The 16,823-nt window shown below is 42.3% G+C and overlaps 1 protein-coding gene across 16 annotated transcripts in view; it reads right to left on the reverse strand.

Annotated features, from left to right (window-relative positions):
- WASHC2C (WASH complex subunit 2C) overlaps window positions 1–16,823 on the reverse strand; it is a 64,713-nt gene that overhangs the window by 36,408 nt on the left and 11,482 nt on the right. For 6 of the 16 annotated variants that reach the window (XM_032142400.2, XM_032142452.2, XM_032142391.2 and 3 more), the window contains exons 5-15: window positions 15,346–15,519; window positions 12,096–12,189; window positions 10,671–10,732; window positions 9,401–9,448; window positions 5,858–5,968; window positions 5,232–5,319; window positions 4,533–4,604; window positions 3,380–3,498; window positions 2,850–2,907; window positions 1,572–1,631; window positions 1,001–1,180 (exon numbers count right to left, since the gene is read on the reverse strand). In XM_032142400.2, coding sequence (XP_031998291.1) covers window positions 1,001–1,180; window positions 1,572–1,631; window positions 2,850–2,907; window positions 3,380–3,498; window positions 4,533–4,604; window positions 5,232–5,319; window positions 5,858–5,968; window positions 9,401–9,448; window positions 10,671–10,732; window positions 12,096–12,189; window positions 15,346–15,519 — 1,066 coding nt within the window. Of the gene's footprint in view, window positions 1–1,000; window positions 1,228–1,571; window positions 1,632–2,849; window positions 2,908–3,379; window positions 3,499–4,532; window positions 4,605–5,231; window positions 5,320–5,857; window positions 5,969–8,310; window positions 8,577–9,400; window positions 9,449–10,670; window positions 10,733–12,095; window positions 12,190–15,345; window positions 15,520–16,823 lie in introns of those variants that run through there. The other 10 variants (XM_032142465.2, XM_032142425.2, XM_032142474.2 and 7 more) reach the window with 7 other exon arrangements.

Genomic DNA, 16,823 nt, shown 5'->3' on the forward strand with positions numbered 1-16,823 from the left:
ATCACTTCTCAAAGATATCCACTAAGTGAGAGCCCTGTGGAGCTACAAAAAGCACTACTACCTTCATTCACTGTCATCTTCACTGAGACCTGCGTGCATTCCGCATCTGTTTGCACTCTTTCGAGATTAACTAGGCTATCGTTTTCCCTCGCACTTCGGCTTCCATCCTTACTTTCTACACCTAACGCTGCAAAAGGACAGTAAGTCCAGACAGCCTGCTTCTAAATGCATTCTGGTTCCATCCATTCCTATGCCATCCTTTTTTATTTTTTCAAGTTGCTGAAAATCATGTGCACCTTAGGGATCTACCTTTCTTTTCTGGAAGAGCAGTCAGTGGATCTAAGTCTTGCTATTCCAAGTGTGATCTACAGACCATGAAGCTTGCCGGAAATGTAAATTCTCAGGCCCCACCTGGACCTACTGAATCGGAATCTTCATTTTGACAAAAGCCCCTGGGAGATTCATCCACACATTTAAAAACAAATGATTTACAGGAATGACTTGAGGACACAGGACTTACATTTAAGAGGAAAAGAGAGGAGAATGCCAAAGTGGCCAAGCGGATGAAAACTCCATCATCTGAGGCCACCTGAGCTTTTTGGCAGAGAAAGGAGAAGCTGGGAAATAAATGGCCAGCACACACCATGCTGCTCATGTAATCAATTGACTAAGGTCAGCTGGAAGAAAGTATGATTAAAACTTTACAATACCAAAGGTCAGAACTGGAAATTGCAAGCAAAAATTATAGGGAAAAGGATTTCAGCTCTCTATAAGGAAAATAATCATAGTAATTAGCTTACAGAGCAGAAAAGATTGGTTCACAAAACAGACCTCCCAGGCACCACACCTACGTAAGTACAGACACAACAACTCAATGACGGGAATGCTGGAGAAGGGATTCTGGTACTGTAAGAGATACAGAACTAGGTGAGCTTATGTTCTTTTTAGGTAACGTTCTTTTTCTGGCTGAAGTCCCAGAAACAGAGGCAGGAACACGTACCTGTTTTGGAAGGTTTGCTGCGGGGTGTCGAGAAAAAGTCGTCATCATCATCACCATCATCATCATCGAAGAGGCCAGTGGGAGGGGGAACGTAGGGGCTTTTCCTTGGAGTGGGTTGCTCAGGCTTCTGTGGCTCCTTCAGTGATGGAACGGAGGCAGCATCAAACACATCCATGTCTCCTGTGGGTGGAGGGACAAGACAGCTACAGCTGTGAGCCAGTGTGGGCCTGTTGAATTTACAGAAAAAAATTATCACCCACCAAAAACTTATGATTTCAGTTAAGCCACAAAATTCATTAACAGGGCCCAATAGCCTCCATCCATTACTGCTACAGAGTATCTCACAATGGAGAATCACCAGGTCACTCAAACACAAGAAAGTCCAAGGCCACTGAGCTCTAGGAGAATAAGAGCTAATATCAGTAAATGAGCTCTTTCTATAAGCTGCTCAAAGCCCTTTGAAGCTCCCAGATACTTCCTCGTCTCCAGCCAGGCTTTAGGAGATGATAGTTTTGAAAATGAAAAAACAGTATTTGTGTAGTTTTTAGAAAACAAACCTAAGTTATGTTACCTAAAAATACAGAAACAGCTCCTGCTGGGATTTTCTTTCCAGGTTTGGATGATGAAGACTCTAGAATGAGAAAGCAAGGAGTAACCATTTCCTTGCTATTTTCTTCCTGAAATACGTGCAACGTAAAACACAGCTAGTACCAGACCATTTGAAACCACTTTTTCCTGAACAAGCCATTTTAAAATTCTGTAGTGTTTTCTTCTCTACCAATGTCAGGACTTTTTTTGGGGATTAACACAATCTGAGCTGTGACTCCAATGGAAGAGCGTGCTGACTGTCTTGAAGCCACAGCAGTGGGTCAGCTGGGGGACACCAAGGGAGGTGGTGAGCACAGCTGGCAGAGGCAGGGACAGCATGACCAGGGCTCCCCCAAACAGTTCCACCTCTACCCATTCCAGTTGGTTGAGAATGAACAAGAAAAAAAGAACCGCAAAAACGTGTGAGTCATCAGTAAAAAAATAAAGACATAAGAGCAAAGGCGGAAACCAAGCAAGTCACTGATGCCAAAACGTGCACAGCAGAAAGCAGAGGAGAGCCAGGCTAGCAGCCTGCACAGCATGCACAAGGAGCGGCCTCCAAGGCCCAGCTCTGATGCGTGTGCCCGAGACTCGGCGCTTAGAATCACTAATTCCCAAGTCCCAAGAACTAACACAAACCTATTGAGTAACCTTTGTAGGTTAAAAAATATATTTCTATTTGTGTTTTTAAAAAACTGCACCAATGGGCCAGGTGCAGTGGCTCATGCCTGTATTCCCAGCATTTTGCAAGGCCAAGGCAGATGATCACTTGAGGATAGGAGTTTAAGACCAGCCTGGCCAACTGTCCAACATGGTGAAACCCCGTCTCTACTAAAAATACAAAACAAAAAACAAAAACAAAAACAAAAACTGCACAGATGATTTTAATGCACACTCCGTTGGGGAATTACTGGTCTCCAACTTATATACAGAATGTTAAAAATGTTTCTTTAAATTAAACTTCATTCAATGAAAACCATCCTCAACATTGCTCTAGGGTACTTTTCTTATCTGACTTTTTATGAGTTCTCTCCTAACAAAGAGGCAAGACTGTGATACGGGTTTACAGATGGTACTCTGTTTTTTCCAAGACATGAATTAGTGAAGATGAATTCCTTTCAACTGGACCACAGTAAAAACAATAACTTCCTGTTTAACACAGAAACAAGGCTTGGGAACAACCTCAGGGTTCCATCTCCTAGTGAGAAAGACAGTTGCGGAACTCTGCACACCGAGACGCAGCTGACCAGCCCCAGCTTACCCTCCTTAACAGAGGCTCCAGCTTGCCGATCCTGCGGGGCTTCCGTGAAGAGGTCGCTCTGGTTATAATAAGGTATATGACAAAGAATTCAAAAAACCAGGAGAAAGCATAGCTGCATTTGAGGATTTCTAAGGAAAAATAATCTACAAGATTTAAAGCTACGTATTTACTACTCTGCCAGAAAATCAGTTGCCAAGTGATAACTATGGCAAAATCAGACCCTAAAATAATTTAGGCCTGTCCAGGAATTAAAAACAAACATGGAAGACTACAGATAAGGCAAGAAACAATCACCTAATAATTATTCACATTAACACGTGCACATCTTCTCCTCACCTAACAAAGGATAGAAGGATACAGTATTTCTCACTCTGTGGTTCTTAGTTCAAAATGTCCCAGAATATGAAAATAGAAGCAACTTCCAACTGAGAAGCTGTTTTTCCCCCACTAAACAAACAAAGCCTATTTCTTCCCTGTGGACCCCTGACACAGCTAGCTGCAGGGTGTGTTGCTGGGTGCCATGGACTCACCTCCTCGTCCTCATCATCAAAGAGCCCCTTGCCCCCACTGAACAGGCCGCCTCCAGAGCCAAATGGCGAGAAGTCCTCGTCGGTCAGCTTGGGGGGTGCGAATAAGTTATCCTCTTCATCTAGCAAACAGAAAGCAATGTTTTGCAGGGAGTATTAAAGATGGGTCTAGAACTCAAATTCCCGGGTTGGCATCTGCAATGTCTCCAAACTGGCATGGAGTTTATCTGACCCTATTTAACAAAGTGTGAGGCAGTCTGATGAATTTCTCACTAAACCCCTGGCACAGTCCACTGATGCCCTAAAAAGGCTCTTGGGGCCCCCACTCTCAAGTCTGTCAATGTCTGCAGCAGACAGCATTCATTCTCTAGGCCAGCACCCTTGATCTACATTTACTCTGAAGCAAGCATTCGGGTCAGATGCCACATTCAAGACCCATTCCCCAACCAATCTGGGGGAAGGAAGGGCAGAATAAACAAAGGGATCTACAAACTGACACAGAGACAAGTCTAATGTAATGGACGTGGCTGTTTACAGGAAAAGGCCTAGTGTATCCTTTATTGAAAACAAATGCTAGAGATTCCTAAGTTTTTATACTTCTAAGAATTCTAGAAAGACAAGGAATGATTGCTGTAAAATCTAATAAATCAAATCTCTACAGGAATTTTTAGTCCACACCCACATCTCCTCCCAGCACCCCAAAACATGCCTTCCGAGGCTTTTGTTTGTTTTTGACACGGAGTCTTGCACCATCACCCGGACTGGAATGCAGTGGTGCGATCAAGGCTCACTGCAACCTCTGCCTCCCAGGTTCAAGTGATTCTCCTGCCTCAGCCTCCCAAGTAGCTGGGACTACAGGCACCCACCACCACACCAAGCTAATTTTTTGTATTTTTAGTAGAAATGGGGTTTCACTATGTTGGCCGGGCTGGTCTTAAACTCCTGACCTCGTGATCCGCCTGCCTGGGCCTCTCAAAGCGCTGGGATTACAGGTGTGAGCCACCGCGCCCAGCCCAGAGGCTTTAGAAAAATAAATGGAGACAGACCCATTTGGCAGCGGGAAAACAGCATGTAAAGCAGTACTTCATGAATTATGTAAGCAACATTCCTGAGTCAACAGGCTCCTAAAATAACAGAATTGAGGGAAAAGGCCCACCGTCTGAAGGAGTTCTCCTTTCCTTCTTCTCTTTGAGTGTCTTCCGAGGTTTTGCTTCTCCTGAGGATAAGGCTTGAACAACAGTTCACAGTTTTAATAGTACTAAGTCCTCCCTCAGTATACACATCCTGGTTCTTTCCACGTCTGTCATCCTCATAACTCACAGCTAAGACCAAGATGTCTGCTTTTCATCTCAGCTCCACCAGAGCACTGAACCCCCTGGCCCTGCCCACAGTGGGCACTCAAGAGTCTCTTTGTAAGGCAGAAGCTTTCTGCTTTCATACCAGGCTCACGTGCATAACAGGATTGTATTTGTTGAAAGAATTATTACGTTATCTTTATACTTTGTTCTATAAGTAGAATATGCTATATGGCACATTCTTATGTGCTCAAAATATAGGAGTAAATATTCAGCCAGGAATTCTTAAGCTGTTGCCCATGGTTCTCTGGAGTTTCCATTAATCCCCTGAAATTATATGTAAAGTGTTATCTACATGTGTACATGTACGTTTTTCTTGTGGGTCCACAGTGTTCAGTTATCTAAAGAAGCCCATTAACCAAAAAAGGAATAAGTGCTACAATTTAAGCCTCTTCTGCTGTAGTAATTCCTAATAAAAAGAGAAATCCACCTTTGGTGAAGCCAGCAGAGGGCCCTGCACTACCTCTCCCCCACTCCCCGTCAATGTGGCTGGGGCTCACTTGTGGGCTCCTCGTTGACTCGGCCCAAGGCATCCCCCTTGATGCGGGCAGCCAGCTCATCTGCAAACGATGTAGGTCTGCTTCTTTTCTACAGCATGAGAAATCAAAAGAATTGCTTTTTTGTAACAAACTAGTACACTTCACTTTGGACACCTGACAACATTATGTATACAAGAGCAAAGAAATTGAACTGAGGAGAAAACAGAGTTTAATTAAATGAACTTAAACATATGTACCCTACACAGCTCACCCAAGGAATAGGACTCATAAAATGTTCCTTCAAAGGGAGATGCTATTTCCTTATTTTTTTAATACTTCACTTTAATACTTAAAAATCTAAATAAGAAAATAAGAAAAAGGTTCATGGGTGGAGAGACAGGAGCACTATGGTCTTCAAACTCTGGAACCAGACATATTCTGAATGATCTGACTCATAAAATCATAACATCTGGACAAGAAAGTGGTACTTGTGAGGCAATTTGAGATGCTTGCCATTATTTTCCAAAGTGTAAATGAAATGACAAATATGCCAAAATGAGTGAGGTACAAAGTAAGTCACAATAGAAAAAGAACAAGTCATTGGTTCTAAAACCCTGGCAAGTGACAGCAACTACAGCCTCCCTTACAGGTCTAGTATTTTCTTCAATGTCCTCAATATCTTCCTCCTCCTTCTCAGAGTCAGCGAAAAGGTCACAGCCATCATCATCCTCTTCCTCATCACTCATTTGTGTGGTGCGCTAAGAGTATAAAATACCAAATTAGAACTACTAGTAATTAAGCTAAAGAAGAGATACTGTCAGTCTTTAGGCTCCTCCTTCAAAGAAGTAACAGCTTTTTAAAATAATAATCATAATCATGATGCAGCAAGTTATGAAGCAAAAGATGTGCTGGAACAAATAATACACAAGATTTACTTCGAATCTAAATTGAAATGGAGTCTTGCTCTGTGGCCCAGGCTGGAGTGCATCAGCACGATCTTGGCTCACTGCAACCTCTGCCTGCCCAGTTCATGCTATTCTCCTGCCTCAGCCTTCCGAGTAGCTTGGACTACAGGCATGCACCACCACGCCTGGCTAATTTCTTGTGTTTTTAGTAGAGACGGGGTTTCACCATGTTGTCCAGGCTGGTCTTGAACTCCCGACCTCAGGTGATCCACCCGCCTCAGCCTCCCAAACTGCTAGGATTACAGGCGTGAGCCACCAAGCCTGGCCTAAAAATGTATCCTTTATAAGACTGTAACAACAAGAATATAAAAGGCAGAAAATTAAAATATCAAAATTGGCTGTTACTAAAGAAACATTTTTATTTATTTATTTATTTTTGAGAAGGAGTTTCACTCTTTTTGCCCAGGCTGAAGTGCAATGGGGTGATCTCGGCTCACTGCAACCTCCGCCTCCTAGGTTCAAGCCATTCTCCTGCCTCAGCCCTCTCAGTAGCTGGGATTATGGGCACCCGACACCACGCCTGGCTAATTTTTATATTTTTGGTAGAGACGGGGTTTCACCATGTTGGCCAGGCTGGTCTCGAACTCCTGACCTCAGGTGATCCAACCATCTCGGCTTCCCAAAGCGCTGGGATTACATTCCCAAAGCACTGGGATTACAGGTGTGAGCCACCGTGCCCAGCCTTTTACTAGAGAAATATAAACATCATCAGCATAGTCTTACCTTAGTAAGAATACTGAGTAGTAGTTAAAAGGTAAAAGCTGTAACAACTAGAGAGCCATCCAAGGTAGGTCAAGCAAAAAAGCACAGAATAACAAATCCAGGATGATACCACGCCCCCTCTGCAAACACTACAGCATTTCTATGGAAACAGATGTGTTTATAAAAGCAAAGAAACAGACTTTGAATGACATGCTCCCAGAGCATGATCCCAGTTACCTCTGAAGAGTATGCAGAGAAGAAAAGGACTGGAAGGCTCAAACTTAGCCTTATCTGTTAAATTCTAATTTTTCTAAAGGTACACACTACTATGTATAATTAAAAAAATTTTTTTTCAATGTTTGAATCAATGAACTGTGCCAGGCATGTTACTAAAAGCACTTTATTATCTAATTTAATCCTTACAACTTCAAGGTTAGTTGCAGCACACAAAACCAACCTGTTGCATAAGCTAGTGCTTTTACTCACTATACTGTACTGTTTTTGAAAAACTGTTTGTGGTCGGGTGTGGTGGCTCACGCCTGTAATCCCAACACTTTGGGAAGCTGAGGCAGGCAGATCACCTGAGGTCAAGAGTTCAAGACCAGCCTGGCCAACATGGCGCTACCCCATCTCCACTAAAAATACAAAAACTAGCTGGGCATGGTGGTGCATGCCTGTAATCCCAGCTACTTGGGAGGCTGAGGCACGAGAATCACTTGAACCCAGGAGGTGGAGATTGTAGTGAACCAAGATCGTGCCACTGCACTCCAGCCTGGGTAACAGAGAGAGACTCCATCTAAAAAAAAAAAAAAAAAAAGAAAAACTGTTTGCATTTACAGATCTTAATAGGAAATTCCATAGAAACAAATATCCTATGAAGAAAGACTGATCGTTAAAATTATAAAAATCAACCACATTTATGAATACAAACAGGAAAATACAGTACCAAGAAGAAAGTGTAAAATCCTTCATTTGATGGTTAAACATTTTTGTGAAAAAAATATTTCCCAGTTAAGAAATTTAAATGCAAGAAGAAAGTGTAAAATCCTTCATTTGATAGTTAAACATTTTTGTGAAAAAAATATTTCCCAGTTAAGAAATTTAAATGCAAATTTTTAACTAAAAGAAATTTAAAATAATCACCCCAGTGATGAGATTGTAGGAAAATCTACATGCATAATACTTAATTTCGAATGTCCACCAGACATTAAGAGTTATTAACATACCCTATACCACCTTATTCTGAAGAAACAGTTCACAGAAGCAAAGGATTTCTATATATGAAAATATTGGCTGGGCGTGGGGGCTCAATCCCAGTACTCTGGGAGGGCGAGGTGGGCGGATTGCCTGAGCTCAAGACCAGCCTGGGAAACGTGGGAAGACCCTGACTCCACTAAAAATACAAAAAATTAGCTGGGCATGGTGCCACATACCCATAGTCCCAGCTACTCAGGGAGGCTGAGGCATGAGAATCGCTTGAACCCTGTAGACGGAGATTGCATTGAGCTGGGATCACACCACTGCACTCCAGCCTAGGCAACAGAGCGAGTCTCTGTCTCAAAAACAAGAAAAGAAAATATTGAATACATTATTACATCAAAAACACAACTCTAGGAATAAACTCTTTCCCTTATACATTTAGAGATTATGACAATATCACATTCGGTATGTTTAAAAGTATAGAAGTTTACAATGCAAACTGCAAAGGCTATTTAAAATAAGGAGGCCAGGCGTGGTGGCTCACGCCTGTAATCCCAGCACTTTGGGAGGCCAAGGTGGGTGGATTACCTGAGGTCAGGAGTTCGAGACCAGCCTGGCCAACATGGTGAAACCCCATCTCTACTAAAAATACAAAAAAATTAGCTGAGCATGGTGGTGGACACCTGTAATGCCAGCTACTCGGGAGGCTGAGGCAGAAGAATTGTTTGAACCTAGGAGGCAGAGGTTGCAGTGAGCTGAGATCACGCCACTGTACTCCAGCCTGGACAACAAGAGCAAAACTCCATCTCAAAAAAATAATAATAATAAATAAGGAAACATTTACAAAATGTTAACATAAAATGGCAGAAAATAAATGATGCACACTATGAAAAGAATATGCCCTTAGATATTCAAAAATTAAGATAACTGTGCTAAGACAGTAGGGTAAGAAGTTTTCATCTTGTGAATACTGATTAATGTTACTGCTAGATTGTCTCCAATTTTAAAACAGAAGAGGGACTCATGCAAAGTAGTTCAGTTTGGGTAACTGAGTCTTCTTTCAGAGGCTCTGTTTTCCAATTGTGTTTTTCACTTCTTTGAAACTTCTTTGTTTTCTAAGAAAAATAAACTATAAAGCAAAATTGGAAAAAACATATACAAAGGAGGCAGTTAGCCTAAATACATGAAATGCTTAAAGGAAAATAAATTGCATACATGAAAAAATCCTCATTTTGTCATAAATCATTTCAAAGTAATTTTAGTATATATACTATGCTCCAATTAAAATGTAAAAACAAAGTCATTGCAATACATGAGCCTTACCCGGTTTTGATCATTGTCACTGTGATGGGCAAAATCTTCGTCTGACTCCTTTATGGGGAAGAAAAGGCTTTGTTGTTAAACGGGCTTTACTTAGAAGCACAGAAACGATTGCAGGTCTAAGTCTCTGGGGCAGGCTGATTCTATGTCAAGTGGAGAAAAAGCTCTGACACTCAGTCTCTTTGTACTAACTACTGGTCACCTTAAGTATCAAGGTGCAGATAAGCTGGGTAGCTGGCAATATTGTGAAGGGTTGTTCCAGTTAACATGTAATTTTTGTGGTTCACTTAAATGCCTCTAACAATTTGTTCACATCACCTGCACTTTCAACTCTTGCCTTTGGATTTAAAGTAAGAGTTGCACATTTAACTAACTAAATTACTGAAAGTCAGTTCGTGTTATTTTCCATTTTGGACTATACTGTCTCTATTTCCTCTCATTAGGATAACTACTTCATTAGGCCCAAGAAGTGCTACATCGGTAGCTAAAAGCAAGGGATTCCGCTAATGAGCACTGCTTTTGTTATAGGAAAGTTACTTAAGAAAAGCTCATTTCCTGCTGTCAGGTTCTTCTTTGGAGGACTGGAGGAAGAGTGGGGGAGGGAGAGTGCAGAAAGGAGGACCAACAAGAAGAGAAAAGCACACACACAACACTGTCTCCTTTTGGAAATCCCATACTCGAGGACTCTCCTGCAACATGGCTGTGTCCTTTGCAATAACGAATATCCCATCTAAAGAACAACTACAGATTCAACTGTAGTCAAGGCCCACAGACTCAAACTCTAGACAAGGGAATGAGATTATGCTCCGTGGATATGAAGGCACTAGTGGCAGCAGCAAAATAGAATGTAAATGGTTGCTTTCAGTATATCCTGCTCTAGGTTTTACAGTTTACAAAAGTTCTAAATGTAGATTTTTTTTCCTTAGAATTATTCAAAGACAGAATATACTCAAAGACTATATTCCAGGCAGAGATTCCACCAAAACATCTAATCTGCCCTTCTCAAAAATATATTGGGTGAAAGAGATATTTGGTGGCAAGGTGGGAGAGAGGATAATAGTGAAGGAGATTAAAGCAGCTTTCCTTATTATTGTACATAAGGCAACAAGGAAATCCAACCCTTGGGGAAAAAAACTCAGAATGTGGCTTCTATCACTGTTAAAAGCTTTATGGAAGCAGATTATGAATTCGCAGATATGCTATTTACTTAGCCTGCTAGGCCCATCTTAAGCTCGCTGCCCACCATGACCTGGTCATACCAAACAGCCCTTACCTCCTCTTCTTTCTCTTCCTCAGTGTCCACAATACTGCCACGATCACTGCCTACAGAGCCTTCTGTTGAGAAGAGAGACAAGTGTCACCACACCAATATTCACAAGAAAATATCCTTAGCTCAAAATCACAAACCACCATACAACAGCATCACAGAGATCTTGATAAAACCATCTATACCCACTTACTGGAACTGAAAGTGTCATTATGCTGAGGAATTACATATTTATGTAGTCTTGAAGTATCTCTCCCCCCAAAAATTATTCATTACAAATAAAAATACAACTTGCTTGTACTCTTTAAAGATGTCAAGGTCATAAAAAGCAAAGAAAGGTTGAGAAATGGCATCACATTAAAAGGTAACTGAAGATTTGACAACCAAATGTGGTGGTTGGTCCTGGATTGAGTCCTGGACCAGACAACAAAAGAGAGAGACTATAAAGGGTGTCACTGGGACAAACAGCAAAATGTGATCATAGCAGCAGATTGGGTAATACCCTTATGTCCAGGAAAATATCCTGGCTTTGTAATTCTACTGTGATTATACAAGAGATTTCCTTGTTCTTAGAAAACACACACAGAGCATCACCTGAGGTCAGGCGTTCGAGACCAACCTGCCTAACATGGTAAAACCCCATCTCTACTAAAAATACAAAAATTAGCCAGGCGTGGTGGCGGACGCCTGTAATCCCAGCTACTCAGGAGGCTGAGGTAGGAGAATGGCTTGAACCCAGGAGGTGGAGGTTGCAGTGAGCCAAGATCACGCCATTGCATTCCAGCCTGGGTAACCAGAGGGAAACTCCAGCTCAAAAAAAAAGAAAGAAAGAAAATAAAGAAAAAGAGCTGGGCACGGTGGCTCACGCTTGTAATCCCAGCACTTTGGGAGGCCGAGGCGGGCAGATCATGAGGTTACAAATTTGAGACCAGCCTGGACAATATGGTGAAACCCCGTCTCTACTAAAAATACAAAAATTGGCCAGGCGTGGTGGTGCACACTTGTGGTCCCAGCTACTCAGGAGGCTGAGGCAGAAAAATCGCTTAAATCCAGGAGGTGGAGGTTGCAGTGAGCTGAGATCGCACCACTGCACTCCAGCCTGGGCAACAGAGTGAGACTCTGTCTCAAAAAAAAAAAAAAAAAAAAAAAAAGAAAAAGAAAAAGAAAAGAAAAAAAGAAAACACACAGAGAAACATTTAGAAGTAACAGGGCATGAGCATGATGTCTCCCAAATAGGTTCAAGACAAAATATTATGTATATGTAGAGAACAATAAAACAAATGTGGTGAAATGTTTGTTAATTGGTAAACCCAGGTGAAGGGTATATGAGAGTTCTTTGAACTATTCTTGAAACTTTAATGTAAAATTTGAAATTATTTTAAAATAAAAAAGAAATGTTAAGGAACAAAATTATTTGGTGAAGAAAAGTACCTTCACTGGACAGCTCTCCAAGACCTACATCTTCTTGTTCCATGAACAGCTTTGACCCAATGAGATATGGTAAAGGACGATCAATGTATAGATCCTGTACATCACAAAAGGAATAAGCTGTCAAACGTTTCAGTTGAAAACAAACTTACATGTGCCACCTGATATCCTGTTCCATCTGACTATCCTAAACAAGCTACATAACGAAGGTGGAGAATAAGAAACACAGCAGGACTAAAAGTTAAAAAAAAAAAATTCTTTTTTTCACTGATTTTTTAAAAAGTCAAATCCTAGGTAAAGATGTCAAGGTAAGGCCGGGCACCATGGCTCATGCCTGTAATCCCAGCACTTTGGGAAGCCAAGGCGGGTGGATCACTTGAGGTCAGGAGTTTGAGACCAGCCTGATCAACACGGTGAAACCCCGTCTCTACTAAAAGTACAAAAAAATTAGCGGGACATGGTGGTGGGCAACTGTCATCCTAGCTACTTGGGAGGCTGAGGCAGAAGAATCACTTGAACCCAAGAAACAGTGTTGCTGTTTTCAACTGAGATTGCACTACTGCACTCCAGCCTAGGCAACAAGAGCGAAACTCCATCTCAAAAAACAAAACAAAACAAAAAAGATGCCAAAGTAAAGCTGTATCACACAGAATCTCGCTCCCCAAGGGCCTAATTAACAAAATTTAACAAAAATGGCAAAAGCCTACCAAAAGTTTATCAGCAGCAAGCAAACAGGGAAAAGGGTACAACCTCCTAGTATAAGGTCCAAGAAGAGGAGGACCAAGGAAAGAAACTGAACATTCTGGTGAGCTGTCCTCTAAAATTTAGCAGTACTAATGAAACATAATATATATATATATTTTAATATAAAAATAGATTAGGCCAGGCACAGTGGCTCATGCCTGTAATCCCAGCACTTTGGGAGGCTGAGGCAGGTGGATCACTTGAGGTCAGGAGTTTGAGACCAGCCTGGCCAACATGGTGAAACCCAATATCTACCGAAAATACAAAAAATTAGCCGGGTGTAGTGGTGCACACCTGTAATCCCATTTACTCAGGAGACTAAGACAGGAGAATCTCTTGAACCCAGGAGGCAGAGGTTGCAGTGAGCCAACATCACATCACTGCACTCCAGCCTGGGCAACAAGAGTGAAACTCCGTCTCAAAAATAAATAAATAAATAAATAAATAAGATTATAACTCAATAAACAGAAGAACAATACCCTCTAGTGGTTCCACACTGTCGAATTTAGAAAAGTGAAGTTGGTAAAATAAGACAAGAAAACACAGTGAGGTGCAGGAGACTGTGGCCCCAACAGCACATGCCGGAGATCTGCCCATGTCAGCTGTCTACTCCTGTCAGTCCCATACCACACACACATTACAAATTTAGGGTTGGTTGGTTGCAGTGGCTCCCACCTGTAATCCCAGCACTTTGGGAGGCTGAGGCGGGTGGATCACTTGAGGTCAGGAGTTCAAGACCAGCCTGGTCACCATGGTGAAACCCCGTCTCTACTAAAAAATACAAAAATTAGCCAGGTGTCATGTTACATGCCTGTAATCCCAGCTACTTGGAAGGCTGAGGCAGGAGAATCGCTTGAACCCAGGAGACAGAAGCTGCAGTGAGCCGAGACTGCACCACTGCACTCCAGCCTGAGCAACAAGAGTGAAACTCTGTCTCCAAAAAAAAAAAAAAAAAAAAAAAAAAAGGTCAAGAAAGTGCTCCACCCTTGCACAGCCTCCTACCTCCACTGCTGAAGGAAATGCTGCCCTGTCCCCTGTGAGGCATTGCCCTTTGGCAATGGTATCTCTTCCCTGTCAAAGGACTCTGGGGCAGGGGCGAATAATTCTGATGTTTCACACAACAGGAAGAGTGAGAAGGTTAATGTAAAGGTTCAACGACATCACAGCAACCGATGGAGTATAAGGCAAAGACAGCATGAATTTGGACTAATTCTTACTGACTCAGAAGACATGCCCAAATCCTCCTACAGAAGAAAAGTGTACCTCCACAACTTTCTCTTCAAGGGGAAAACAAAAGAGAGAAAGTGCTGTGTGTCTTGGAAGTATCAAGTGTGGTCCAGCCAATACATTTCCCAGAGTCCACTGCTGACTTTTAAAGGCATACAGTGAAAATCTAAGCAGCAAGTGTACTGGTCAGTGCCCAATGATCTGCCTCAATTTGGTGTGACTCAGCAAAGCTCAAACTGGAAGAGAAATGTGCAGCTACAGAATAACAAGAAGAGTTTGGTTCAGGCTGGGTGTGGTGGCTCATGTCTGTAATCCCAGCACTTTGGGAGGCCAAGGCAGGCGGATCACCTGAGGTCAGGAGTTCGACACCAGCCTGGCCAACATGGTGAAACCCTGTCTATACTAAAAACACAAAAATCAGCTGGGTGTGGTGGTGGGCGCCTGTAATCCCAGCTACTCGGGAGGCTGGGGCAGGAGAATCGCTTGAACCCGGGAGGCAGAGGTTGCAGTGAGCCAAGATCGTGCCACACACTCCAGCCTGGAGGACAGAGTGAAACTCCGTCTCAAAAAAAAAAGTTTGGTTCTGTGGCATGTTTTAATTCAGAAGGCCTCGTGTGTCACAAGGCCTCTTTCTATAAATCACTGTGGTAACTTTCTGTGTTCACTACCGAGAGACTCTGTGTCACTCCAATTATCTCTTTGAACAATGTGGGAGAAAGTCTGTCAAGCAACCAACACTCACTAGGCTATGAGGGAGCCTGGACATGAATGCTGACAGCAGCTTCATTTGTATTTAATAATTGCCCAAATCGGAAACAACCCAAATGCCTTTCAGTTCTTCTGCAGTCTTCCTTAGCCCAAGCTACATAATTTCAGGTTCCCAACACTCTCTGTTTCTTTTGAGCCTCCCCACCCTTCAAACCCCAATTCAAATATCATCTTTGCCCCAAAGTTCCAGCTGGAAGTCAATTCTCTCTCAGGGCATTTACAATGGTTACTCGTATGAATGTCTCCTCTCTCCCACCAGACTGCAACACACACCTCGAGAGTAGAGGTCATGCTCTGCATCTTTGCACCCCCAACTTGACATGTTGCCTTGCACCTCACAAGTACTCCATCAGTGCTCGGGTAAAGCGAGTCTTTCCGGCGGAGTCAATGTGAGACTACTAAGCGACATACTCACTTCCCAGAGGTTAAGTCCATGACTTACTAGTCGTGTGCCCAATTAAAGTAGCCCAAACATAATAGCTGTGCAATAAATATTTAAGTTGAATGTCTTCACCTTTGGTTCAAGGATCAGTTCCACCCGCCCATTAGCATCATCTTCCTCAGAGTCTGAGTTTCCTGCTTTGATATCAAGTTGCTCAAAGGCACTGTCCAATACTTGTAAGCCATAGTTCACAGCCTCCTGGACTTTAGGAATGAGATCTACTTCTTTCTGCTCTCGAGTCTTCTCCTGCAAAATAAATACCACGCAGTATGGGTCTCCAATATACTGATACCACCCCAAGAGAATACTGTGAATGTTCTCTAAAGCCTAGCCTCAAGCTCCAAAAAAACTTATTTAAAAATGTTAACAAAGTCAAATTCTGCTGGATGCCTTGACACAGACTTTGGAGTAAGACTGCAAGTTTTAAATCCCAAGTTTGCCGCTTTCTGGACATGCATCAAACTACCTAAGGTTCCAGAGCTCAAGGGTCATCATCCACAAAAGCAGAGGTACAAATACTGTGTGGAGAAGTATCCTAACAATGAATGCACGCCGTTTCCCCACTACTGGAGGGCCTAGACTCTCAGACTCACCATGACTATCCCATGAGCCCTGGCTATCCCTTGGGTAATCTTAGGTGTTAAGACTTAGAAGGAAGGTCACAGAGGTCTCACTTTTCAATTACAGTTTAAAAAGACAAAAAAAAAAAAAAAAATACTGGACAATTATAATTATTTTATAAATCTGTTCTACATCAAAAGGGTGTCATTTTCATCTCTGGTCTATTCTGTGTATACCCTACAACAATGCCTCACTCAAGAAAAAAGGTTTGTTTCATATCACCAACAGGCTGAGAATCTCCCTCAGGTGTCTCCTTCCTGCAACAGCAGCTCTCAATGGCAGTCCCCGCAGACACAAGTGTGCCGTTGTGAGAAATACCGAAAAATATTTAGTGTCATTTCCCCCCAACACAAATATTCTAGAAGGAACCAAACCACACAGTGCTGTTCTGAGGGCCAAAGGCAAAAAAAACCCTATGAGTATTTTAGTCTTTTATCTCAAGTACTGAAGTCTTTCTAACTGAACTTTTTTGTCTTGGTTGTATATTTTTCTACTTGGATATGCTTGATTCTGAGTTAAATAGCTAATACTGTACTGAGTTTGTGAAAATGTGTATGAAATATATAGCGGTTTTTAAAAATAGTACATTAAATACCTATCACCTTCAAATTAAACCCTGAATTGGTATAACCACATAGTACTGCACTTAAATGGCGAGCAAATCCTTGAGTTCCATTAAAAATAAAATAACCTGCTGGGCACAATAGCTCACACCTGTAATCCTAGCACTTTGGGAGGCCGAGGCTGGCAGATCACTTGAGGTCAGGAGTTTGAGACGAGCCTGGCCAACATGGCGAAACCCCATCTCTACAATAAATACAAAAAAATTAGCCAGGCGTGGTGGCACACGCCTGTAGTCCCAGCTACTCGGGAAGCTGAGCCAGGAAAATCACTTGCACCCAGGAGGCAGAGGTTGCAGTGAGCCGATA

The sequence above is a fragment of the Hylobates moloch genome, unplaced genomic scaffold (genome assembly GCF_009828535.3).
Source record: "Hylobates moloch isolate HMO894 unplaced genomic scaffold, HMol_V3 SCAFFOLD_3, whole genome shotgun sequence".
Taxonomy (NCBI): domain Eukaryota; kingdom Metazoa; phylum Chordata; class Mammalia; order Primates; family Hylobatidae; genus Hylobates; species Hylobates moloch.